This window comes from Protopterus annectens, chromosome 7.part1 (genome assembly GCF_019279795.1).
Source record: "Protopterus annectens isolate FY-2018-M chromosome 7.part1, PAN1.0, whole genome shotgun sequence".
Classification (NCBI taxonomy): domain Eukaryota; kingdom Metazoa; phylum Chordata; order Ceratodontiformes; family Protopteridae; genus Protopterus; species Protopterus annectens.
The window spans coordinates 348,547,237-348,574,266 of NC_056740.1; the positions used below are offsets into that span (position 1 = coordinate 348,547,237).

The 27,030-nt window shown below is 39.4% G+C and overlaps 1 protein-coding gene across 1 annotated transcript in view; it reads right to left on the reverse strand.

Moving 5' to 3' along the window:
• LOC122807765 (ADP-ribosylation factor 4) overlaps positions 1–14,438 on the reverse strand; it is a 308,752-nt gene extending 294,314 nt beyond the window's left edge. Inside the window, exon 1 of the mRNA XM_044078773.1 lies at positions 14,128–14,438. Within this exon, the coding sequence (XP_043934708.1) occupies positions 14,128–14,194 (67 nt within the window). The 5' untranslated portion in view covers positions 14,195–14,438. The remainder of the gene's footprint in view (positions 1–14,127) is intronic.
• Between the last annotated feature and the right edge of the window lie 12,592 nt (positions 14,439–27,030).

Sequence of the window (27,030 nt, forward strand, 5' to 3'; positions counted from 1 at the left end):
TGCAGTGGAGGCAAATCAAGAACACAAAGTGGAAGCTCAGGAAAAGACTGGTGTTGGTTAAGTAGGGAAATGGGACTTGACTACGCACACAAGTCTCATGACTAACAGCACTTTTCAAAGAACATACTGTGTTAGTAATTACAGCCTTTACCACCTTTAGGTACTTAACATATGCATTTTTTTCTCTTTAATGAATGCCTGAACTGTCAAACGTTTAAAGTGTTTTATCAAAAGGCACTTCCCTCATACTGCACATATGGGATGCCACCATGCAAATCAGCCCAACTCTTCTAGGTGCAATTCCAACAAGCTGTGCACCCACTGCCAATAAATTAGGAGAGTCTTGCTTCAGCAACAATTGCACCATATCCCAACTATCATTCAAAATGGATAAAAGTGGCACAACTTAAAGTTGTCCAACAAACAGACCATAAAAATTAAGCTACTTGTAACATACAGTGGCACAGCTACAACACACACACACACCTTTAAAATGAGTGAATAAAATGTTATCAAATGTTTGTGCATGCAGTAGTATAACCCACTTGCATGTGAGTTAACACTCTAATCTAGGCATGCCTGGAAATAAAAACATGTTCAGTGCATACCTCTCAACTTATTTTCTCAAAAATTCTGGACAAATCCAAAAATAATGGGAGGGGAAACAAAGGGGGGTGGGGGGCAATTTTTAAACATTACTCTAATTCACTTAAAAATAATAGGGCAAGTTTTGTATTGCCATGGACCTTTGGCATAGTATTTTGTATTGCCATGGACTTTCGGAATAGCAAGTATAAAACTAATGACTAGCATCATTGACTGCCTAAAATCCAGACAATCAAAAATCTTATATGAGGAACAAGACAAAAAAATTGTAAGGCAAAATGTGCCCCCCTTTTAGACCTATCATATCTGGATCAAAGTCCAAAACTTTCAACATGGGGGTGACCATCGATCAATGGACGAAACACGTCTATGGAAATGTACCACACCTTTTAAAAGATTCCTGGCATTTTCTGAGTAAGCTTACTACTGAAGTATGGGATAAAGATATTATATTTATTACTATAGATGTCAAAGACCTTTTCTCTTGTATCCCGATAGATATCGGACTGGAATATTTCAGTAACAGTCTGAGGAAACATTCTGCCCTCTCTTGGGATAAAATACAATTGATAGTGAGTATGATGAGTCTTATTTTGGAACATAACTATATAGAATTCCAAGGAAAATTGTTTCGACAAACAAGAGGCACTGCTATGGGAGCATCTTGTGCACCCATATATGCCAACCTCGTCATGTTGGAATGGGAAGAAATATTTTTGTTTCCCAGTGAATACTATAAAAACATCATCCTATATACCCGCTTTTTAGACGATCTATTTATAATTTGGAAAGGTAAAAAGGACACCATAACTGAATTTATACAATACATCAACAACACTACGGAATTTTTAAAATTTACACACACAGTTGATGAAAAGGGAATCGCATATTTAGATACACACATAAGTAACAACGGGGAAAGATTTACTTCTAAATTATACAGGAAACAAACCCATTCTAATGATTACATCCATTTTGGAAGCTGCCACCCACCCCACATATTTAAAAACATCGTGAAGGGACAGTGTGTGAGGGCAGCACGTATGTCATCCACACGAGAGCAAATGACATACGAATTAGAGATTATACATGAATTATTCATGAAAAGAGGCTACCCCAAAAACATGTTAGATGATGTAATCCAGTATGTTAAGCTGCAATGGGGTAAGAAATATTATCCATTATTAGGACACGAAGAATTTAACAACAAAACAAACAAAACATCAGAAAGAAAAGTATGTGTGATTATGTACAATATGTATAGTAACCCAGTTAAGGAAATTTTACGTAGATACTGGAAACTATTATCAAATATGGAAGATGTAGGTAACCTAGTTGGACTATACCCACAAGTTGTATACAAAACAGGTAAGAACCTTAAGAGAATAGTAGAAAGTGGGGATTATAAATATAATAAAGACAACAAAGAAAGGGGTGCAATAAAAAAATGTGGAATATGTGCACAATGTACACACATAAATGAAGATAAATGTATTAAATTAGACAATGTTATCAGAAGTACATGCAGATTTCAGGCAGGTAATTGTAATAGTCAGGGTGTTGTATATTTGGCGAGGTGCACAATCTGTTCTGCCTATTATGTAGGCAAAACGGAAAGAAAACTAAAAACACGCATCTACGAACATATGTACAAAATTAAGAAAAAAGATGACAAAAACGCCCTGAGTAAACATGTAAAAGACAAAGGTACTGAACACACATTTAAATTTGCAATTCTCGAAACAGTGGATAGATCAATAGGTAAGGGTAATTGGAAAGCTAGGTTAGGGGCATTAGAAAGTAAATGGCAAATTTGTTTAGACGCCACTACCACCCCCGGATTAAATGATTATATTAGTCTCAAACCTTTTTTGATATATATATAATATAATTTATTATTCACCTAATATTTCAAACCAAATTTTTAGGAGGAACTTTGTGTGTAAATAAGAAGCACATTGCTTGTTTTAGCATTGTATTTTAGTAGTAAAGTTTCTTTTTTAAAATTTAGTATAATATTATACAAGTATAGTTGTACATAGTTTTTTTGTAAATTAAGCAGAAGTAATTGATGTGATTATTTATTAATTATATAGATTTGGCGCCAAAATGGGTATATAAGCGATATGAGAGTGTTTATATGTTGGTTCTGATGAAGTCTGACGTGTACAGATGAAAGCGCTAAACCTGTTTCCAGTTTTGTTATGACAGTAGTTGTGTACTAGTGTGGAATAAACATAACGTTTTTACAACAGTGTCTTGAAACGTTTGTGCAGCTGAAATCAAGCAGCAACAGAGTGTGTAGACGAGCCCTGTTCGAGCTAAGAAGCAGCAGTCATCTGATTGGATTTTAACACTCTAATCTAGGCATGCCTGGAAATAAAAACATGTTCAGTGCATACCTCTCAACTTATTTTCTCAAAAATTCTGGACAAATCCAAAAATAATGGGAGGGGAAACAAAGGGGGGTGGGGGGCAATTTTTAAACATTACTCTAATTCACTTAAAAATAATAGGGCAAGTTTTGTATTGCCATGGACCTTTGGCATAGTATTTTGTATTGCCATGGACTTTCGGAATAGCAAGTATAAAACTCCAATGACTAGCATCCTTGACTGCCTAAAATCCAGACAATCAAAAATCTTATATGAGGAACAAGACAAAAAAAGTGTAAGGCAAAAGCAAGAATGTGCCATTAAAAAGGAAAGTTGAGGCTGACAAGTCAAAATCGTAAGGCAAAAGCAAGAATACTCTATAAAAAGGAGTCAAGAGATGACTAAAATGCTCTTCCACTGAATTTTTACTTTGATTCACAATTATATCCATGTACAAGTCATGACAAGACAATGAATAAAAAGCAAGCACATGTTGAAAGTCTCATCTCTTCCCTGTCTTGCTTTCACATATCAAAACTCAAAACACAAATATGATTTATTTTACAATAAGCAGATATTTAAAGGTCTATTAAATGCATAATGAAATCACTGAAGCTATAAGACTTGCACATTTTAAGAAATGGACACACTCCTTTGACAGCATTGCATATTTTTTTTTATATTAGGAGATAATGTAAGGCTTGCAACTTTCAATTATGTTAATATTCTTTTTCACTTGTATGAAATATAGGATTGACAATCAAAATTAAGGTGTTTCTTGTTTAAAAAAAAAGCATAAATAAAATGCATAAGATGCATCTTGGTTTCACAGACTATAATCTTCAACCATCTACCGTTAAAAACTTCCACTTATACAAGCAAGCCATGAATGTACAATCAAGTTCACCATTTTGATCACAACTGCGACAGCCTTAGTTATACGAGTTATGTCCTATGTAGGATGTAGCAGGCTCCTGTACCCAAACCTCCAGTGCACCTTCCAAGAGTCCAAACAAACAAATCAGTCATCTCAAACTGAGTGGAATAAAATACAGGTTTGGGTGCCAAAAACCACACTCTTCTAAGGCTTTCAAGGATTGACAGTTAGCTTGCGTTGTTCCTTTGCTGGGCAGGTAAGTTCCCTTAAGGGAAACGCACTACATAGTGCTTAATAACACTTTCCAGTGCAGGAAAGTTACTTTAAAGCTAGGAGGTCTGGACCATCACAAGACTGTACTGTTAGTAAGACTGGAAAAACTCCCTTATCAGCCTCAACAAAAAGTTGAGATCCCTCATCAAATCCTCTAAAGCTGGCTATGCAAGCAGATAGTAAAGACAACCACAAGGCCTTCTATAGTTATGTAAAGAATCTCCATAGCAATACCCAGATTTGCTCAGAGCTACTGCACAATGGTACCTCCTATACTGAGCCAAAAGATATTGCCAATATACTGACCGACAGATTCAGTGCCAACTTTACCCCTCTCTCCTCCACCGAAGGACCAATCCTAACACCAGTAGATTGCCAGGCACCCAGTACTACTGCTGCACAGGTTAAAACAGCACTGTCCAAAGCCAAGAATACAGCTTCTATGAGACCTGACAATATCACTGGCTGTGTTCTACATGAACTACAGAGTGATCTGGCACTTCACCTGCATGCCCTGTTCAATCACAACCTCACCTCAGGCTTTTTCCCTACCAAATGGCGCACTGCTACAGTCATCCCTCTCCACAAAGGAGGAGAGACTACAGACCCTGGGAACTATCGCCCCATTAGCCTGACGAGTCTGATATGCAAAGCTATGGAATGCATCATCATGGACCTAATAAATAAGGATATAGGGAATCTCCAAATTCTGGATCCCACACAATTTGGTTTTGGGAAGGGTAGATCATGCCTGCTCAACCTGGTCGACTTCTTTGAGTCAAGTCACCAGAGCTGTGGATGAAGGCAAGGTGATTCATACAGCCTACCTTGATCTGGCCAAGGCCTTTGATACCATTTCCCCACTCAGGAATCATACAAAATCTCACTAAGCTAGGCATCAACCCCTAAATCACTAGGCAAGTTGCAAACTGGCTCACAGATGGAGTCAGCTACTTTCACACTGTGGGTTCTAAGTCAGACTGCTGACCAGTCGCAAGTGGAGTCTCACAGGATTCAGTCCTGGGTCCTCTCCTGTTCAGTAACTACTTCTCTGAAGTCCAATCCAACACAAAGGGGCCCTGGCTGACAAAGTTCGCAGATGATTGTAAGTTGGGAACTATTAACTCCCTAAGTGATGTCGATATCCTACAGAAAGGCCTCACTGAAACCAACGTCTGGTGTAAGAACCATTGGCTTAATCTCAATGCCAAAAAATGTGTAGTCATCCCCTTTGGAAAAACCCGGTTCCCATGAATTACCACATCGATGGTAGTCCACTGAAAACAGAAGGCGTTACAAGAGATCTGGGAACACAGGCTGACAGCAACCTCTCTTCTGGCCACCACACGGCCACCGTGGTTAGAAAGTCCTACGTGGCACATTTTCATTACTAAGGGTTTTGCATCCAGGAAGAAAGAGGTTATTGTCTCCCTCTACTCTTCCCTCATTAGGCCAATCATAGAGTACAATTCCCCATTTGACATGTACCTCACTAGACACCTGCAACAACTGGAGAGGCTGCAACAGTACCTCACAAAGGGGATCCTAGGCTTTAAACACTTGTCCTATATGGACAGACTCAAAAAACTCCAACTATTCTCTGCCTCATATCGCCTACTTAGAGGCAATCTCTGCTTGACTTGCAAAGCAATGTCTAACCCAGCTCTGTTAGAAATGCTACATCTAAAGAAATTCCAATCCCTCCGCACCACATGCTCCAGAGACATCACCCTCATTACCACAATCAACAGAAAAACCTGGAGGGACAGGTTCATAACCCAGAGACTGCCCATGCTAGGAGTGGATGGGAAATAGAAAATTCACCCCAGGGATCACTCCAGTGGTTCTACTCGACAGAGGCACTGGGAACCAAGGTCGGGTGGCACGATACCAGGGTAATCCTATGGGGTAGGCTTGTAAAGGCTCTAGGGCCATTAGCCTTGTACACACCCATGAACCTATGAAGAGCACTCTTTTCATGTTAGGTTAAAAGTTGTTTAAAGTAAACTTATTTTCTGTGGAAAAATAAGTTTTACTTTTTGGGGCTTGCAAAGTGTTTTGAAGTGCTCTGTGCTGTATTTTTACGTGAAAAAGTGACTTACGTTTTTACAGGCTTTTGCTGCTTCTTTTGCCTGGGAAAGAGGCACCATTTTCAGTTTTGACTATAGAACAAAATGCCTGTCCCACAGTTGGTCCTTTTTCCAGCCACGAAAAGGAAAACTTAAGCAAACAGCATTTGCTAATGCAGCAGGCTAGTAATCCGTCTCAACCACAGGTGGGTGACTCTGCTATGGCCAATAGTTGTACCTCACTCTCCTCCTCTTCTACGTCAAACCTATCTGGTGTACCACCTACAGCCACTATGAACCCCTGGTTAGCCACATCATTTGTGGTTGCCAGGATCCCCTCAGTGGGCAAGGGAGAGCCACTCTTGCCAGTCCTGGGAGAGGGAACAGGGATGACTTCCCTCTGGTGAGAATATTGTGCCCATCCCTTGGGAAGCAGCTGCTGCCATTAATACTGCTGGCCCATGTTTCCTGTCAAAAAGAAACGCAAACAAACATACATCTACTTCTCTTCAACTTTGCTTAGACAGAAGTAGATTACTGGGTCTGGCCCAAGGTTTAATTCAGGCTACTGAGCAAGCTTACAGTTTCTGGTGAAAGAAAGAGGGATAGCTCTTTCTCTGTAGAGATTCAAATTTCTTAGTCTGGACAGGAATATAATGAGTCAGACAAAGGGTGTTCTCCTCAGACTTCTGACTCAGGATCAAAGAACAGCTAAGGTTTTGCTTTCTCTCAAACTGTTTTACAGAATGTTCTAGTGTTTTCAGTGGGAGAACACTGAGGTTTCTCACCACTACAGAAGGAGTTTCCAGAACTCTCACCTACTCTTCCAGTTTATGTCAGCTATGGAGGAGGTCTGTTTTACTGCCTGCAATTTTTCTAATAGTGGCCAACTGCCCCTAAAAAGACATAGGCTATACAAAATTCCTCGATATTTTAAGTTTTTATGCATGCTTTCCAAACCTGACCCAGCAACAATAGTTTTAGTTAATACTACCCCTGCTAAACATTTAGTTAATTCTACTCTTTCTGATAAGGATGGATTATTGACAAGTATGGGAAAATGTGCATGCCTCTGCAAATTGGATTTTCAGAATTTAGAACTGTCAAGACTCAAATGTTAAAATTTGTTCCGAATAACAGTACGAGGAATATTTTGTCTGCAGCTTCCTCTTCTTGTGAGAAAATCTGCTTTAAACAAAGTTTCTTCTGTTGTTTACAGTGAGTGACTGAGTGAGTGTCTATAGATATATAACTCAGATGATAGTTCTTCCAGGGCTATGGCCACTGGTACTGTTTTTAGGAGGTTTGCATGGCTGCCTTCTCAGAACCTCACAGATGAGGTTAAAAAAATATTTTAAATTCTCCTTTGGATAGAGACTTTGGTTTCGGCTCTCTATAGCATTGGTGATCAAAAGGTGTGATGAAAGGGGTATGTTGATACAGGGGATCTTTTAAGATTTTTCAGCTCTTCTTTTCCAAATTCGCCAAGGGGTTCTTTAACACTCATCAATTCTGGCAAAAAAAAAAAAGTGTCTCAAAACTGTAAGTAAACAAATGTTTAAGAAAAAAATGGGAAGGGGGGGCAAAAATAATTCTGGAACCTCCCAAAACCAAGGTCAGTCCAAGTCAGAATAGCTACTTAAGGGACCCTGTAGCCCCTCTCACAATGGCAGCACCATTTCCTTAGTTTCAGACAAATAGGTTCATTCTTCAAGGTTAGAAATGACCATGGGAGGAAACTGATCTTTTTCAGAGGGTAATCCCTCAACCACCAGACTAGACTCTTATTTTCACTGGTTCTTTATCACATGCTGCCCCAGTGAGTTATAGAACCAGGTCCTCCTTCCCTGGTGAACAATTTTTATTCAATGATGTTTTAATGCCAAAGAAAAAAAAAACATTTGGAGACCAATTCTGGGACTAACTTTCCTAAACCCATTTGCAATAGGGCCCAAATTTAAAATGTCACTTCACAACCGGTTACTAATAAACTTGATTTAAAAGATATCCATTATCACATTCCTATTCATCCAGACTTCAGGAGTTTAAGGTTTTGGGTCTGTGGATCACATTCTGTTTTCTGCCTTACTGCATGCACCAAGAGTGTTCATAAAGTGTCTAGCCCAGTGATGGCTATCCTATGACACATGTCAACACGCCACAACATTTTGGGTGACACACCAGAGTTTACCAACACCAGAGTTACCAAAGAAACTGAATGAACACACACAAGAAATATGCGACCCTGTACTTATCTATTAAAACTCAGCAAAAAAACGTCATTAACTGAAGTTAATAAAATCAAATGCAATGTGTTCCATATTTTTTTCAGTTCAATTCAAAATTACTATTAAGAGTAGGGTAATTTTTTTGGTGCATTGTTTTAAACCAATTAACAGTGCATATATTGTTTTCTCTATTGTAAGTCACCGATTCTTCTTTGACTTTTATAAAACATAGCAGCAGACACGATTGGACTGTACTTTTGAAAATAAATATGTAAAGACTTGTTTCTCTTTTGTTGGGGGGGGGGGGGGGTGACATGCCAGCAGAGTCAAGATTGGCATTTTCTGAATTTTTGACAGAGCCCAAAAGGTTCGCCATCACTAGTCTAGTGACAGTTATAGCTTACTGCAGGCTACACAGTACCCACATTTTTCCATATTTAAATGACCTGCTTATCTTTACATTCTCTTTTTCCACGTGTGAGTAATCTCTCATTGGGGTACGATATCTCTTACACAAGTTGGAGTCCAAGAGAATATTCAAAAGTCTTCTTCGACTCCTCCACACAGGATTGCGATCCTGGGGTGCAGCTAGACACCTTAGTTCAAAGGGCATTTCTTCCACATGGAAAAAAATAGATCATTATTGAGATCTACTTCTAAGGTTTTCCCCTCAGTCATTATGAAGGAATACTCCAGGATTTTGGATGTCATGGCATCTAGGATTCTCATGATACCCCTGGCAAGACTTCCCATGAGAAATAAAAACAATGGTGTCGCAAGTTTCTTTGGTCCCAGCACCAACATCCTTGGTCTTTTCAAATCCTAGTGCTGGGGTCTGTCAGAAAAGAAATCACCTGGTGGAGATAGCAAATATTCTTAAATCTGGGTCTCCCCTTCTTTCTCTCTGTTTCAAGGCAGTCAGTCACCACTCAGACTTTGCTTGCGGGGCAGTTTCAGGAAGCTTGGGATACAGACTCGCAGTACAATCTCACTCTACAACCATCCAACATTCCGTCAGAGCAAAACTGTGTAGCAAACAGGCTGAACAGAAGTACAGATCCTCAGGCAGTCAGTCACCACTCAGACTTTGCTTGCGGTGCAGTTTCAGGAAGCTTGGGATACAGACTCGCAGTACAATCTCACTCTACAACCATCCAACATTCCGTCAGAGCAAAACTGTGTAGCAAACAGGCTGAACAGAAGTACAGATCCTCACAAATGGAAACTTGATCAAGGGGTCACCTAAGATTTGCTCTCTGTGGGGAGTTCATCAAGTAGACCTGTCTGCCTCCTCTCTAAACAAATCAGCTGGCAAGATTCTGCTACAGGACTGCATGCAAGGAGGCCTGGAAGACAGCTCCCTTTTCCCCCCTTGGACAGGAATGTTCCCATATGCTTTTCCACAGATATTCAGGGTCCTTCTGCTAAAGATTCAGAAGGAATCTCCGAAGAACACTGTGGTGACTCCCTGCCCCGGCCTAGGCAACCATGTTTCTCCCTTCTTTTGGAAATGGACAGGGGAAATTACCACAAGCTTCTTCACAGATTCGATCTACTCACAAAACTAGAAGTATCCGATGATCAAGAACATGTCATACTGGCAGTCAAGAACATGTCATACTGGCAGTCAAGAACATGTCATACTGGCAGTCAAGAACATGTCATACTGGCAGTCAGTTTGATTTCCTTTAGGCACTTGTATACAGAGGACAAGCAGCAGATATTAATGGAGACAAGAAAGCCTGCTACTAAAAAAAAAAAATCATATACTACTGAATGGAAGTGGTATTCTAGTTGGTGGCAACAACATAACCAGAACCAATTCAGGGCAAGTTATTGCTGGTTTTATAGTATTTCTGTGAGTTACTTCCAAAGCATTCTCATGTCAATGTTTTCAAAAGGATTTTGCATAAAAGGCTTACAAGAAAACTAGTGGTCCCTCCTCGGGATCTTCATTTCATGTTACAGAAGCTAACATTTCCTCCATTTGAATCAGCTAACCTGGCTGACGAGGTTCTTAACATGGAAAACTGTTTGACTGATCTAACATCTACAAGGACATCTGACCTGCACACTATTAAGATGAGTCACTCCTCTCTCATTTTACACAGCGGCAGGATTATTTGAGAACTAAGCCTCCTTTTATGCCTAAAGTGATACCGGAATTTATTTAAAGCCAAACCGCCCATCTCCCCATTTTATTTCCTGAACCTAAAAATGAGGCAGAAAGGATACTCCATACCTTGGATGTCCACAGACAACTCGGGTACTATCTCAACAAAACTAAAATTTTCAGATCAACTGTTCACTTCTTGCGAAAGTAAGAAAGGACAACCTGTGGAAAAAAAAAACACTATTTTCTAAGGCTTACCTTTTGTCATACAACAACAAAACTATTCCAAACAGGGTCAAGGCCCACTGCACCAGGCCCTTGGCTTCATCTAGTGTTTTTTTTGGAAAGGGCTGGATTCTTGCAGTATTTTAGAAAACTGCAGCTTGGTCCTCTGTGCTTACTTCTACAAAACACTATAAGCTTGATTCCTTCTTTAGGTCTAGATCAGGCTTTACTAGGACCATTCTGAAGGAGCTCCTGGACTCTTTATTCTCCTTCCATCTCCCAAATGTAAGTTATAGCTAGGGTTGCTATCCTTTCGTTGTGGCTAAAGCCGAACTTAGGCCACATCCCTCACACATCCCATAACCCCTGCCCATACCCCACCCACTTACCACCCATTTTGTGTTGTAATCATCGCATCATATGAGGGAACACCCTCTTTTCCTGATTGTGATGTTTTTCTGCAGATTTACTATTTTTTTAACACAAAAAGCAGAGTAATTAAGCTTTTTTTTTTTTTTTTTTTAAACAGAATACCAGAGTTTGCACAGTTTTAAGGACTACCGGACAATCAGTTTGATTTCCGTATAGTCAAGAAAAAAACAGATAGATGGCAACACTACATATAGCTATAGACTACGGCAGCAGTGATCAACATGATGATTACAGTACATTTGTGTAAGTAAACTTACCCTAAATGGTAGATGTTCGAATGATCACTGCTGCAGTAGATCTCCCTACCTCCAACCCCATTGTTTTTTGGTGTGTTGTTTATACCAAAGTGTAGACATTTATTTTATTTTTTCTTTTTGTTATTCCTACCATTGTCTTTTCAGTGTTCACCCTCTCTTTTTCTGTTGTCATGAAAGCTGTGAAGGGCCTGGCAGCCAAAACATTCTTTTTTTAGTCAGGTCAGCCTGAGCTACCTGAAAGTTTGGGCACAAGTAACTTGCCCTGAGGCTCTTAAAGATGGCAGTTTTCATATACTATATAGGATATAACCCATATAGCTAAGGTAACTGCAATAATTTGAACAGCTGTTATGGCAAGTTTACTTACACGACTGTACTTCTTCCATTTGCACAGCTGGTACAACATACTCAACTATTCCTGCCTTTACGTCATTTCCTTCCATTTTCCCAGGTTATCCTCACAGTTAAGTCACTGATTTCCTTCGCATCCACCCTCAAAACATTCATCTTATCAGATATTTTCATAAAAACTAAGTTTTTCTCATTTCTAAATGAAACTGAATACCTATGTAATACATTCAGATATCAAAGATTTTCATTTAATCCTCTCAGCAACTCAACAAAACAACTCGGCAACAGTCAGAAAAAAGCATATATCAAATGTACAAAAAAAAAAAAAAAAAATACACATACTTTTTGGTAATTTACAAAAAGGTATAACTTAAAAAATTAAGTCAGCTTGACGTTTGGAAACCTTACTCTTTACAAACATGCTGTTGCTGTGGTATCACCTTAAATTTTCCTTGGGTTCATATGTTAGTACTCTGCTAACTGCCCTTATGGGCCATTTTTAACCCTAGCCAATTACCCCATGTGAGAATTAAACCCTGCACCTTGTGCCTGTAAGGTAAACACCTTAACCATTATGCCAACCTACCACAATACAAACTCCTTTTTGAATGCATGAGACTTCAGCCACTTGTGCAGACAAGAAATTTTCAGCTTGAAACTATTACAGTTCATGTATGCAAAGTTGCTACTACAGTTTCTTTCAAAGTTAAGCAAATGACAGGACTAAACCCTGAACATCTAGAACATTAAAATCAATTATACATTAGATTTTCCTTTGTGTATAATTATTTCTACTCACTGTACAGCATTAATTTGACCTGTCTCATTATACCTTCTGTAGGATATGATTTTTAATTAAATTGTAGGATTCTTCTACACTAAACGACACTGCATTTTATAGCTACCATTACAAAAACTCCAATAACTATTTACAATTAACATGATAAATTCAAGAATTCTGCTACAGCAAAGTGAACTTAATTTCAGGAGTCTGTTCTCTACTACTCGAGTGTACTACTGCACAAGATCTGAGTCTACGCAGCTATAATATGATTTGCTACAAAATTATTCCATAACTCATCCCTAAACAGTTTCAACAGCCTGTAAGAATTACTTATTAAAACTTTAAGACGATACAAATTCAGACATAAGATACTAAAGCAAACTTCAAGCTGCGTTTCAACACAAAAAAAATCTCCATCACTGAAGCATCGTTTTTGTTTTGTTTACCAGCAGTCCCCATTTCTGGGGGACAGTCCTGATTCTACGCAGGTGAGACCCATAAAAGAAATAGTAAGAATATTCATAGCTCAAAACCTTCCATCGCTCAAATGAGGAACGTTATCTTCATAATGTGAAATAAATGGACAAAATGTGGAACACCTGCTAACAGCTTACTAACAACTTCAGCTAGGAAGCTCACGTTTCTACATGTGCTACTTTATAAAAAGTTAGTTTGATACATTAATATGACTCAGTACTATTTGCTATGGATATCAACTAAAAAAAAATTCTTAACACTAAAGGAATGACAGACCCTTGCAATGTGGAACTTTGAGAGATATGGGCTTTAAGACCCCAAATAAGGAACGTCCCTCGTCATGAGGCGCACTTGAGAAATATGAGAATGCTAGTTCTTCAGAAGAAAAAAATATAGGTTTCTAGATTTCCTCCAAACATTACAAAAAGTACTACACTGGGTCTCATACATTACGTGAAAACAAAGCAGTTGTACCGATCGAGAATATGATATCTCTTACAAAATATCACATTTCAGAAGGAAAACTTCACCGTGATCACTACAGCATCCGAAAAGATGCTGATCCCAATAAACCCCTTAACCACCACAATTCTTCTTAAGTCCCAGTGACGGAGATGTTACAGTAAACTGCAGTAGGGAAGCTATTCTCACAGATACCTATTATTTGGTCACGGTTATAAGTCTAGCTCGAAACTCAAATAAATTGGGTAATTTGACAACACGTTATAACTCACTCTCCATCTTTCACACTTCAGTTACACATAACAGTGACGATGAATAACATACTAATAATAATATAATGTATTTCACGCGCTTAGCAACTACCGGTTTATTTCATTAAGGCAAAATAAAGTGGAATGTATAGGCAAATATGGGACTACAAAATTGAATGTCGATACGAGTGGAAAATCTGAAGGCACAATGCCTCAGCCTGTTTTCATGTACTCTTCGAAAAAAGAAACGATAATCTCGATTCCAAAGCAGTTTTTTAAGGTTTCAGGGTCTAACTGGAAACAAAGCAGAAAGAAAAAAATACACACATCATCTTCAAATAACTCACCCATAAGAATCCTCATTTGCTTCTTGCCGAAAAGGCGAGAGAATAGAGACGAGATAGTAAGGCCCATATTGTACTGTAATTCAAGGAAAACACTCTAAAGAAAACAAAAAGTACAGTTGTGGAACTATTATTAGCCCACAGAATATGCCTGTTTGGACTTCTGCTTTACTCCTTTTCCAGCCAATACCTATCTGTCAAGCTGTCAACCTCTACCCCAGGTTGGTACTAATGAAAACTAACTGTATCTACGTGGGATAAGGCTTCCTACCTACAGCCTCTGTGCCACGTCACGTCCAGCTCGAACCGCAGCTCCAACGCGGTCGAAATTACGTCAGTGGCGCCACATCCCAAGCTGCTCCGGAACTAGAATTAGGGAGCTGAATAGTGTATGTGATGCGTATCTTGTGTTTATTTGTTTTTTTCTAACCGTGAAGTATTTGCTAGCATTAAACGTATGAGATATTATTGTACTTGCTAAAATTGTTTTACTATCACTATTTGTCAAAATATTGAAATGTGTAATTATTGAACTCATATCTTACAGAGAGTGGACTATTTGAGAAGCAGTTTCATTAATGAGTAAGGGGCACAGTTAAAGATGTAGGATGTTACAGTTGTAATGAGGTTGAAACCATCATTGTCAAGGATCGATGTAGATGTTATAAAGCGGTCCTGCACGTAAAAATTACGTGTATGGCGGTAATATGAGGATCATCAAAGTAAAGCGAGCTGTTGGAGCACCCCTGAAATTATATAACCCATTAACAATCAACTGAGAGCATGCAAAGGGGTGGGGGCAAATTGTATAATTTAATTTGAAAGCAAAATGTATTAAAGAAATAGTAACACACTAGTTCTCCAATATAATATTGTATAATTGTATTGAAGGTGCAAGATGCAATTACGCGGAATTGATTTATCCATGAATGAGCCATACAGCAATTAATTCTGACTGAGAAACGGATAAAATGCCAATAATTCATAATACAGAGTATGGTCACAACTCCGGTACAGTTGTTTAACCCCATTTGCTTCTGTTGATCTGAACCATGTTAATTGCTACAACAGAGCATCTAGACACTCCGTGTTAAAGAAACACATCAGGTAAAGTTGAAATCACTGTTCTCCTTTTGATATGATGTCAAAAATCATCTCTCTAAACTCCTCAGATTGTGACTCATATTTTTGCTCTATTCCTCATAAAATTATTGTCTTAGGCATATCACTGTGGACTGAGTCATTAAACAATGACATACATTTCAGTTTCAGACCTCATAACCTCCAGAAAATGCATGCTAACGCAAATACTGTTATTCTACAATATTTAAAATTTGTTCCTATTTTGTGCCTTTAACTCCTCATTATTTTAGGCTTTGTCCAGATTTCTTGCACTAAGAGGTTGAGTAGTATGGTCAAAGCCTAGTTTAGAGGGCAGGCTGAGGCTGTGTGTCAACATATTACAGCAAATCTTAGGGTTAACATTTTTGTTCCTGTGTTAAAAAACTGTTGCTTCTGCAAACAAGAATTGTAGGTTTGACATGTTCTTTATTGCAATGTAGTTTTTAAATGAGATGAGCACACCACAAATGAATAAATGTGGTTTAACCTTTTCAGAGTTTCTGTTTTCTGCATCCTTTAGTGCTTATTTTCTAATTTGCTAACCTCAAAATTGCCTGATGAGGATTGTTAAGCTGATGTGACATGTTGTACAGTCGAGGATTTTGCTTCTCTGATGTAGTTTTACCATAGTGCATTGTGGCCTTGACTGTCCAGTGACTTAAAATGAGTATATTATGATTTCTTATTCTTGGTCATCTCTGTCAAGCATCAATTTGGCTTTTCAGTAACATAGATTTTGGTTGACATTATACAACATTTAAAGCTATCTTTGAATGTTAAGCCTGAAAGAGTGTCTGATTTAATTGCTTTTGTTCAGACTCAGAACTGTAGTTTCAAGTCAAGTTCCAGAATTCTATCAGAGGTGTAGAATCTGCCACCTGTCAGTGATCCGATGCTTGATTTGAAGGCCTCTTCCTAGTATCACGCTTAATGGATATTTTTGTCCTAATAATTAGAATTGTCTCTTTGGATCCTTCTTTTCTTTTGCTTTGATAAGATGTAGTATTACTGTTTGTAAGAAAACAGTGAAAACACAGCAAGAACATAACTTTTAGGCATCTGCGCATGAGGGATTTTGTTTTTAAATAAGGAACATCTTTTAAGTTATCATGTATGACATTCCGTGTTACATTTATATAAATGAAAATAAACCATAATAATATAATCTCAGTTGCAAACATACATTTCCAATCCTGCCAACACAACTGTAGCTGCAAACATTATACATCACTTTTAACACATCCAGTCATTTATTACATAGCTCACTCAAATCCTGCCTTCTTTTAAACCTCCTTCCTCCTCTACATGTATTGATCCCACGTTTTATATTTTTCCTATGTAATTTGCTCCTACTCTTCTAAAAATCCTAGTTCGTTTTTTTTTTCTTTTAAACAAAAAAAAACTTTATTACATTTTCATGTATGACATAGGCAATCTTACATTTATATAAATGAAAATAAACCATAATGACACAATCTCAGTTGCAAACATTATACCTTACAAACATTACTTTTAATATATCCAGTCAGTGTCAGTCAACCATTACATAGCTCAATCAAATCCTGCCTTTTTTTTAGACCTCGTTCCTCTTCAGCATGTATTGATCCCACATTTCCCATTTTTTTCTTATGTAATTTTCTCCTACCCTTTTTAAATATCCCAGGTCCAGTTGTTTTATCTCTGTTACTATCTTCACTACTTCTAGTAAAGTTGGTTTAGACTTTGACTTCTATTTTCTAGTAATTGCTTTTTTGGCAGCCATCATAATTAGACTCAGTAAAGCCTTGCTATGTCTAGGCAATTACTATTCAGTGTCATAGCTGAAAACAGTCATTTCCCTAGTTACTCCAATTTGCTCACCCAGCATCTCTGACAGAGCAGTCTGCAGGGAATCTTTAAAGTCTGCCATCTCATTACAGTCCCAGAAAATATGTTCCCAGTTACCTCTTCCTGCGCCATCACACCTCCAACATGTACTGTCTACCTGTGCAAAATTTTTTTGACGTCTACTTGGGGTATACAAATACCTATGTAAGCACTTCCAGGCGAACATCCGAATTCTTCTAGATTTTGTTGCATATTTGAGAGACATACATATATCCCTCCATTGTTTCTTTGTGAATTTATTTTCTAATCTCTCTCCCCAGTCCTTCTAAACCTCTTCTGATTGATTCTTATAGTTATCGTGCAATATTTTATATGCTATACTAATTTTTTTTTCTTAATGGCAAGTTATGTTCTAGATTGTACTAAAAACCTCTACCAGTGCTGGTCTTTCATTTTAGGATGCCCCCTATTTCTTTCTGTTTGCCTATACAAGGAAATTTGTTATTGAGCATATATGCCATTAAACAGAGCATTAATTGCATACTTAATCACAGAGCAGCATAACTGCTGACTTCAGGAGAATTAAACTAAAGTAGAACATGTTCAGAAAAAAAAAAATATGCATTAATTAATTAAATAAATGAATGATTAAGCAGAAAGGAATCTGATATGCAGTTCACTTTCTTGTTCTCCCTATCAGTCAACACCTCTCACCCCAGTGCTTTTCTATGGGGGAAAACAGACTTGGAGGCCATAGTGAGAAACCTCCTCTTAAAGCATCTGCATTTATGAGATTAGTCATGGGGTAAGCATTTACCCAAGCATCAAGTCACACTTCCTTACTATCAGAGAGCTTAATTTATACATTGTTGCTTATAAAAAAAAAAGATTTTCTTCTGAGAACTTCCAGAAAGCATAGTTGTGTAAAATCTTACCATAACAATAGATGTTCTTCTCTTCACTGTTGTCCCGCCCATGATAGCCCGACAGTCGGTCAGTATGAAAAAGCATAAAAAAGATCGTGCATGCGCCATACCTCACATTTATGCATAAAAGGGGCATACGGACGCAACTAGCTAGAACTGAAGTGATCCAGAAAAGAACAGTCGCCAAAGGGCAAAGGAGTCCATGCACATCCAGAAGGAAAAATGCAGAACAAACAAGAGGGGGCAGATGAAGAGAGCAAATACTGCAACAGTAAAGAGAAGGACATCTACTGTTAGGTTAAAATTTTACACAACTGTACTATGTCCTTCTATATTACTGCTGCAGTATTTTTCATAGAAGAGAGTGAAAAAGCTCAAGAAACAGAATAGGAGGTGGAAGGCTGAGAAGACCCTTCAACAAACCTACATAAAATGATTTCAGCAAAACCTGCTTTGGCCCTAGAAACCATACCCAAAGTATAATGCTTAGTAAAGGTAGGCACTGAAGACCAAATAGTGGCTTCAAGGATGGAACTGGTGTCCAACCCCTTGAAGAAGGCACCAGAAAAGGCAACAGCCCTAGTGGAATGAGCTCTAACAGAAGTAAACAGATTTGCCATGGAAAGTGTAACAAAAGGAAATGGCCTTAAATATCCAGGAGGAAACGGTTTGCTTAGAAACAGCCAAACCCAAAGACCTGGGATAAAAGGAAACAAAAAGCTGATCAGACTTAAGAATAGTCCTAATTTTATCCAAATAGCACCTGAGCTGTCTGTGCAAATTCAAGGTGTGCAGGTCCCTCTCACTAGCAGAATGAGAAGGGGGAAAAAGGAAGGGAGTTGTACCAACCCATTCAAAGACAGCTCATTTATGACCTTGGGAATAAAAGGATTAGTAAGAAGGGATACCTTGTCTCCATGAAAAAAAAAAGAAAAGAAGGACTAGCCATGAGGGCCTGGAGCTTAACCCCCTCTGAGCAGAAGTAAGAGCCAGCAACAAAACAGTCTTCCAAGTACAATGTTGCAAAGAAGCAGAATCTGCAGGCTCAAAAGGAGCCCAAGTCAATTTTTCCAAAACAAAATTATGGTTTCAAGTAGGAGGAGCAGGCTTTCTTGGAGGCCTAATATGCAGGATACCTTCAAGAAATTGTTTGACCTCAAAATGAGAAGTCAAAGTAGGATTCAAGGGCAGAAAAGCAGAAATGGTTGACAAATGGGCATTCACAGAAGAATAGGCCAAGCCAGACTACAGCAACTCACACAAACAAGAGAGGACCAAAAGGACTCCCACTGAAAAAGGGTCATGGTTACGAGCATGGTACCAGACTGAAAATCTTTTCCATTTGGACATATAAGATTTTCTGGTTGACAGTTTCCTTACCTCCTGTAAAACCCTGAGCATGTCCTCAGAAAAGAGGTGCCTGAAAGAGATCAAAACCCTATCATCCACAATGTCAGTTGCAGAGTGGACAAGTGGGGATGGATGACAGACCCCTTGTCCTGCATGAGGATATCTAACCAGTGAGATAACGTGTGATGATTGTCCCTAAGTATATGCATCAAGAGGGGGAACCAGTGCTGTCATGGCCAAAAGGGAGTCACTAGCAAGATTTTTGGGGAGTCCAGCTGAATCTTATGCAGGACTCCTGGAAGCAGAGGAAGAGGAGAGAAAGCATAAAGAAACATCCCCTTCCGAGTAAAGGAAAGGGCATCCGTCTTCCATGCTAGATGGCATGGCACTCTGGAACAGAAGAGAGTAAGCTGCCTGTTCAGAGGAGAGACAAAAATATCTACCTAAGGATACAAAGATAAGCATCTTTTGGATCCAAAGATCCCAGAAAAGCTTGGGAAACAGAGTTTGAAGAGTAAGGATTTGAAAAGAAGGGATCTCAAGAAAGATTTTGAGTCGAGAGATCCAAAATAGGTCTCTAGGTGCCCTCCTTTTGAGGAACCAGGAACATTCTGGAATAAAAACTCTTCCCACTTGATAAGGGGAGACTGGTTGAATGGTTCCTTGGCCCAATAGGGACCCTAGGACATTTGGGAAATTAGGACGTTGCTCTACAGGAGGTTGAGGAATCCCTAAAAAAGAAGGGAGAGATTTCCATACCATGAAGTAACCCTGACAGATGACAGAATGAACCCAAGAGTCTGAAGTGATGAGATGCCAATTTGGAAGACAAAGGGAGAGCCGTTGGGACAAAGGAACCTGATCTAAAAGGAAGGGGGGGGTAAAAGGAGGCTTCTGGGCCACAGAAATCTGAGAAGCCTTAGTAGAGGGGGCCCACCTCCCAACCTTTCTGCCTTTAGAGTCCTGGCAGGGTTGCCTGTGGACAAAAGCAGACCTAGAAGGATACATTTTCTGGAACTCAGGGACAGGAGAGACAAAAGTATGTTTAAGGCCTTGCAAGGCTTTGCCTTTCTCTTGAAGAGACTTAAACGTATCAGCAGCAGCAGTCCCAAAAATATGTGTATTATCCAAAGGAGCATCCAACGACTTGGTCTTAATGTCCTCGGGTAGAGACTGGAAACAAAGCCAGGAGTAATACTTTATGATGGTTTCTAAAGTCGCAGCCCTAGAAGGTGTCAGCAGCATCATAGCTACACTTAATAGACTGGTGATCCACTTGAGAAGCAGAACCTAAAAGAGGTAAGGCAGAGGATTTGCCTTCAGAATCAGGGAGGGCAGAAATAACCTGACAAGACTGAGCAATTAAGGCCAGAGCATACCTGGTCATGTGGGTCTGGTAATTAATAGTCCTAAAGGCCAAAGTTGAAGCAGTGTAAACTTTCTTGCCAGTCCTTCATATTGCTCTGTTATCCTTGTCAGAAGGCAAATGTTTTGAAGGTTTTTCAGAAGAGACTGACACCACAGCAGGATCAGCAGAAGGATATTTAAATAAAAATTGACAAGCCTCAGGAACCTTATAGAACCTATCAGGTTTCTTTGGAGCAGGAGGGTGAGAACCAGGAGAATTGGAAGCTGCAATGAAAGTATCTAATAAAGTGGCCAACATGGGAGTAACTGCCAGTGGTTTAGGAGAATCCATCTGAAGTAACTCACAATATCTTCTCTGAATATCATACACTTGAGAAGAATCCCACTTAAATAATTCCATCATCCTAGTAATTGTGTCCAGAAAGGACAATTTCCCTCACTAAACACTGAATCCTCATCCGAGGAATCTGGTTCCCTAAGCCATTTAGAAGGGATAGAGCTCCAAGGAGGAGCGGGTACTCAAACTCCTTGAGGAGGCTTTAGGGCCATTAAGACAGAAAAGAAGCCCTGAGTAGATCTTCCTATTCCCTTTGAGGATCCATAGGACAGACTGAAACATGCTTCAGTTTTTGCCTTTTCTTAGAAGGGACATTGGCCCTAACAAATACTGGAGGTTCCGACCCTTGGTGATATTCAGTAAGAGAACTTGGAACTTCCTCTCTATTCAATATCTGCAGAATCCCTCTAGGACCCTCTGTGGTAATCAAGCAGAGTTCCCCCTCGACATCCGGAGCAGACACCTGCAAAGCCTCAGTGGATATGCAAAAAGATGGATTCATGCTGGCCTCCAGCGGGGTAACAGCACAGGAATCTAACACAGAGACCAAATGACCTACAGTGCTATTACCTGCTTCTAGAGGGGCATCCAGTGGAGGCTGGGCATCGAAAGAATATGTTTGCGACTTCTTGGTCTTCTTTTTACCTAGCGAGAGTATCTCGGGGTTAAAGGATTCTGCCATAGTACCCTGGGCTAACTATTTAAGCCACTGTTTTTAAGATAAATGGCCAGGGAAAACAAACAGCTTCTGAATGTCTAAGTCACAACTGCCTTACAGATACTACAAGAGATATGGTCATGGGAAGCAGTCAAACAAAAATGACCATGACAATCCTTATGGGGAATCTATCTCCCACAGTGACATTTTCCCTTCTTGGACGACGCAGACTCTAGGTGGTAAAAGAAAATACAAGACCAAGAAAGTGAAAAAAAAAAAAAACAACCCCAACAGGGCACTTATCTGGTGTTGCTAAATATTCAGTACAGCAATAAGGCATTCAGACCAACTGTCAAAAATGACATTTGATCTGGCAGCAAAAGGAGTTCTAGGTAGCTGCATCCGTACGTCCACACAGCCATTCCAGTGTCCCATTACTTGGCTATTTCTCCCCATTTGTCATAGACACTGTTCAAATCTCTGTGTGCATACTGTTTTATGCTTTACTTCTACAATGATTACAGATATCTGGATTTCATTTACAACTTTTATTCCAAATTTTATAGCACAAACACTGATAGACATTTACTAAACCTAAACAAAGCAATAGTCTTACAATGGAAACAGACTTAGCATTAAATTCACTGAAACAGCATTGAAACCCACATTCTTACCTTTGGCCTGTTTCCAAATCATAGGCTCCTTGCATTTTTAGAACCATGCAAAAGTTATTTGATTCACCTTCCTGACTGTATTAATTATACTACATAATAATTGAATTATAGTTCTGAGCATTTTTCCTTTAAGCAATGAAACAAATCATATGATTCAGTTGCATACAATTAATGGACATGCTCCACCTCAAAAAATCCAAATCCACTAAAACCACTAGAGCAAGTGACTTAAACCTTGGCTCTGTTCAAGAGAAATCTTGACCTGTGGATGGGAGATAGGAATCATCTCTGTGTCACTGCTGGACAGAGGCACAACAAACTAATGGGCACAGTATTTTTCATATAAGCGTGAAGTTAAAAAAAAAAAATTTGGGCTAGGCTTATAAATGCCTTAGGGCAGATAGCCTAGTATAAACCTATGAACCTATGAACCAGTAATGACAACCTGCCCAATTCAGAACATTTCAACCATAAAGGGCCACTCAAACTTCTGTCATACAATCCACCAATATCAATCCATATGCAGAATTTCTGCAGAAGTAAAAGTCATCTGAATAATTCCACATTAAAGAGATCTGAAACCAACGAAGAGGTTGTTGCTAGAAAAAACTTTATATTTCAGTATTTCATTACAAATTCAGTGCCTGTTGCCCTTGAAGAATAAATTGCCTAGGTTACATTAAAATAAATGGTAAGCTGGTATATTGCAATAGGGAATGAGTGGCAAGCTGAAAAACAGGTTCATAGTTATTAGGTGTCTCATCCAAAGGAGGACATACTAAGGACGCTGCAGTACTATACCCCCTTAAAATACAAATGCACATGCTGTAATACTGGAACCTACAGCCCTTTGCATCAAGATGCAAGTATGCTACCTGCTGTGTTAACACTGCTTTCAAATTCTATACCACAATAATGATACCATTTGCTAAATAAAACAGTTGTACATTTTAAGCAGACTCAGCATGAGCAGCAGTAACCTTGAAGCTCACAATTCCTTGAAAATGCACTTGACAATAAATTCCACCTGCTAGATCTAACTAGGGCATTTCTCGACACACACACACACACACACACACACACACACACTTAGAAAGTTGCTAGAATAACAGGATTTGTGTTAGAATATATTTTCTGAAGGATATCAAGTCTGAAACTCAAATGCATGTCATTTATTTAATAACTTTAATCCTTGGCTCATCCCAGTGATTTGTCAAAAACAGAATTTTTATGAGGGACAGACCAAAAATATAATGCAAAAACACTTTATTCAGCTGCTTATACACTATTTGTGTTTCCTCTATTACTTCATCTTTTTCTTCTGCTACTTGCTGCTACATGTTCTCTAAAGTGTTCAATTGCATCTTTTCTGTTGCATTTATTACTGCGTGTTTATAGTGTTATTCTAAGCCTCTTAGTTTTGGTCTCCCTGGCCTTTCTCTCAGATTCTGACAAATATGGATGTGACAATTTCTTATGGTTTCTCCAGCTAGCCTGGTGGGTATGGGCATCTTGAGACAGTGTAACAACTGCCTGATGTATATGGACAACCATCTACTGCTACCACCCAAGGACACAATTTATGAGAGATGTAATTACATTAGGAACCTAGAGTGTATGTTCTCTCCCTCACATGCCAGTATATCTGGCACTGAGAAGGTTGTCAGTACAATCAGCACACCTCAAACACCACCCACAACTATACAACACACACCAACATATGCAAAGGTTCTCAACATAAACAAACCCAAACAAAGGAGACATCGGAGGCAAAAACACACCAACTTCACAACCCTCCACACCAAATACCATGCATATTCCACACACCTGTGTCTCGCAACCACTAAGGCCTAACCATAAACCCAACATATTAGTCATATGAGACTCCATTGTGAGACACAAAGATGTGCCTCTCAACAGGCTGGATAAGGAGAAAGTCACGGTTAGTTGTTTGTCAGGTGTCAGAATCTGCCATATCCCACATGCACTCATGTCTCTCAACAACAAGTACTGTTATGACTATCATAGTCCATGTTGGAGTGAACAACTTGAGATGTACCATCCTAGACTATTTGAAGAGAGACATGATTGAGCTTGCTGAATATGTGTCCCAGGCACATTATACCATCACCCAGAATGATGCCCCGATACAAACAGAAAATGATTGATTTTAACAATTGGCTTAGTTTCTGGTGTCATTCCAGGGGGATCCAGTACCTGTCAGCCTGGGATTATATGATCAACAGACCACAATGCTTTGCTAGAGATGGCATGCATCTGTCCCACTTGGGCTTCAGGCTTCTGGCAAAGGCCCTTGTCTCACCTATAGTGCCTTTTTTAGGAAAAGTCCTGAGGTTGATGCTACCAACATAAAACATTTCAACAAAATGCAAATTAAAGGTCATGCTGAGTCTAAACATGAAACTGCACTTATTGCAAGCATTCTTAACCATGGAAGATGCTGACATCTGTGCAGTCACATAAACCTGATTCAAAGCTGCGAAGAGCAACCCAGCCTTACCTGGTTTCTCAACCTATCATACATTCAGACCCCAAACTGTGAGCAGCAAAGCCAAAGGAAGTCTAGTTTCAATATATATTTTATATATATATATATATATATATATATATATATATATAATTTATTAAGTATGACACACAGGAGACACTCCAGGTGCAGTTAAACATTGACAAGACCCCTATTCAAATCATAGCAAATTTGACTCAAGATGCCCACTCCACCTATCTACACCTCTTCAAATCTATCATGATTCAACCTTTTACCCTGATTTTGGGTGACTTTAACTACCCAACCATAGATTGGAAAAATTACTCATGCCAGAACACAAATGCCCAGAGATTCCTCAATTGTATCAATGCAAATGCTTTGGAACAGCTAGTCAATACCCCAACAAGAGGTGATACTATCTTGGACTTGGTATTAACCAACATGAGTAACCTCTGCAGCACCCCCTACAGTATCATCCTCCCTGGCAAGATCCAACCATAAAGCAGTCACTTTCAAAGTCACCATCTCCCTTCTGCAAAGCTGATTACAGTCTCCTGAGGAATGGTATAAACAGTTTCACAGCCTCTTTCCCCTCTGTAGGTACTGGCACCAATATCCAAATCTATACCAAAGTACTATACGAGCATTTATATAGACGCATGGAATCAGGAATACCCAACAGGATAAAATCATCTTCCGCAAGGAAGAGTAAACCTGTCTGGTGGACATCTGCAATAAAGTATATAACAAAAGGAAAAAATTGCAGTCTAGGACCAAGAAGGAGTAGGTGCCCAATTGGAAGCAATCTCTCCTTTGCCTAAACAAGCAAATAAGAGCACTAGTGAAATTCTGTAAAGCCAACTTAGACTCCAAATTGGCTACATCTACTAGAGACAACCATAAGGCTTTCTTCACATATGTCCGCAATCTCAAAGGAAACACCCAGATCTGTTCATAACTGGTGGTCAAGGACACCACATACGCCAATGCTGTAGATATAGCCAACCTACTGGCTGACAGATTCAGCAAAAACTTCACCCCTCTGTCCCCCCATCAGTAAATCAGGACATCCTCAGTACCTGCCCAACATGTCCTCACTGCCCTCTCAAAGGCAAAAAATACAGTCTCCATGGGACCTGAAAACATCCCCGGCTGCATCCTACATGAACTTGCAGCACCATTAGGCACCCTATTCAACCAAAGCCTGAGTAGTGGAGGACTGCCACTGTCATCCCTTTACACAAAGGTGGAGTGTCCACCGAAATTAATATCCGAACAGCCTAACTAGCCTGATCTGCAAGACCATGGAATGGATTATCATGGACCTCATTAACAGGGACATTGCCAACCTCCAAACACTCGACCCCACACAGTTTGGCATTGTCAAGGGGAGGTCATGTCTGTTAAATCTGGTTGACTTTGAGACAGTCACCAAAGCAGTGGACAAGAGAAAGATGGTGCACACCACCTACCTTGACCTGGCAAAGCCTTTGACACTATTCCCCACTCAAGCATAATAGATAAACTCTCTCTCAACTAGGCATCATTCCGTATGTTACCAGATGGGTAGTAAACTGGCTCACTGATAGAACCCACCTAATCAAAATAGGGGAAGCCACCTCAAGCAGTAGACCTTGGTCTTGGGGCCTCTGTTATTTGGGATATACTTCTCTGAGATGTAGGCCAAATCCTGTGGGCTGTGGCTGACCAAGTTTTCTGATGACTGCAAGCTGGGAGGGGTTATCAATTCCCCAAGTGATGTGGACATCCTCCAAGAGGGTCTCACCCAAACAAATGACTGGTGCCAGAAACTTGGCCTCAGGCTGAATGCCAAAAAATGCATCATCATCCCCTTTGGGAAAAGTGACATCACCACATATTATCACATTAATAACAACGTCCTAAGCATGCAATCAGTTGTAAGGGATTTGGGCACCCAGGTTGATAGCAACCTGACTTTTGACCACCATGTTGCTTCCATTGTATGGAAAGCTTTCTACATGGCCCACCTCATAAGTAAGGGTATCTCATCCAGGGACAAGGAGGTCATAACAGCCCTGTATTCTTTTCTTATAAGGCCAATTACTGGGTACAATGCCCCCTTTGGCATGTACTTTACAAAGCACATGCAGCAG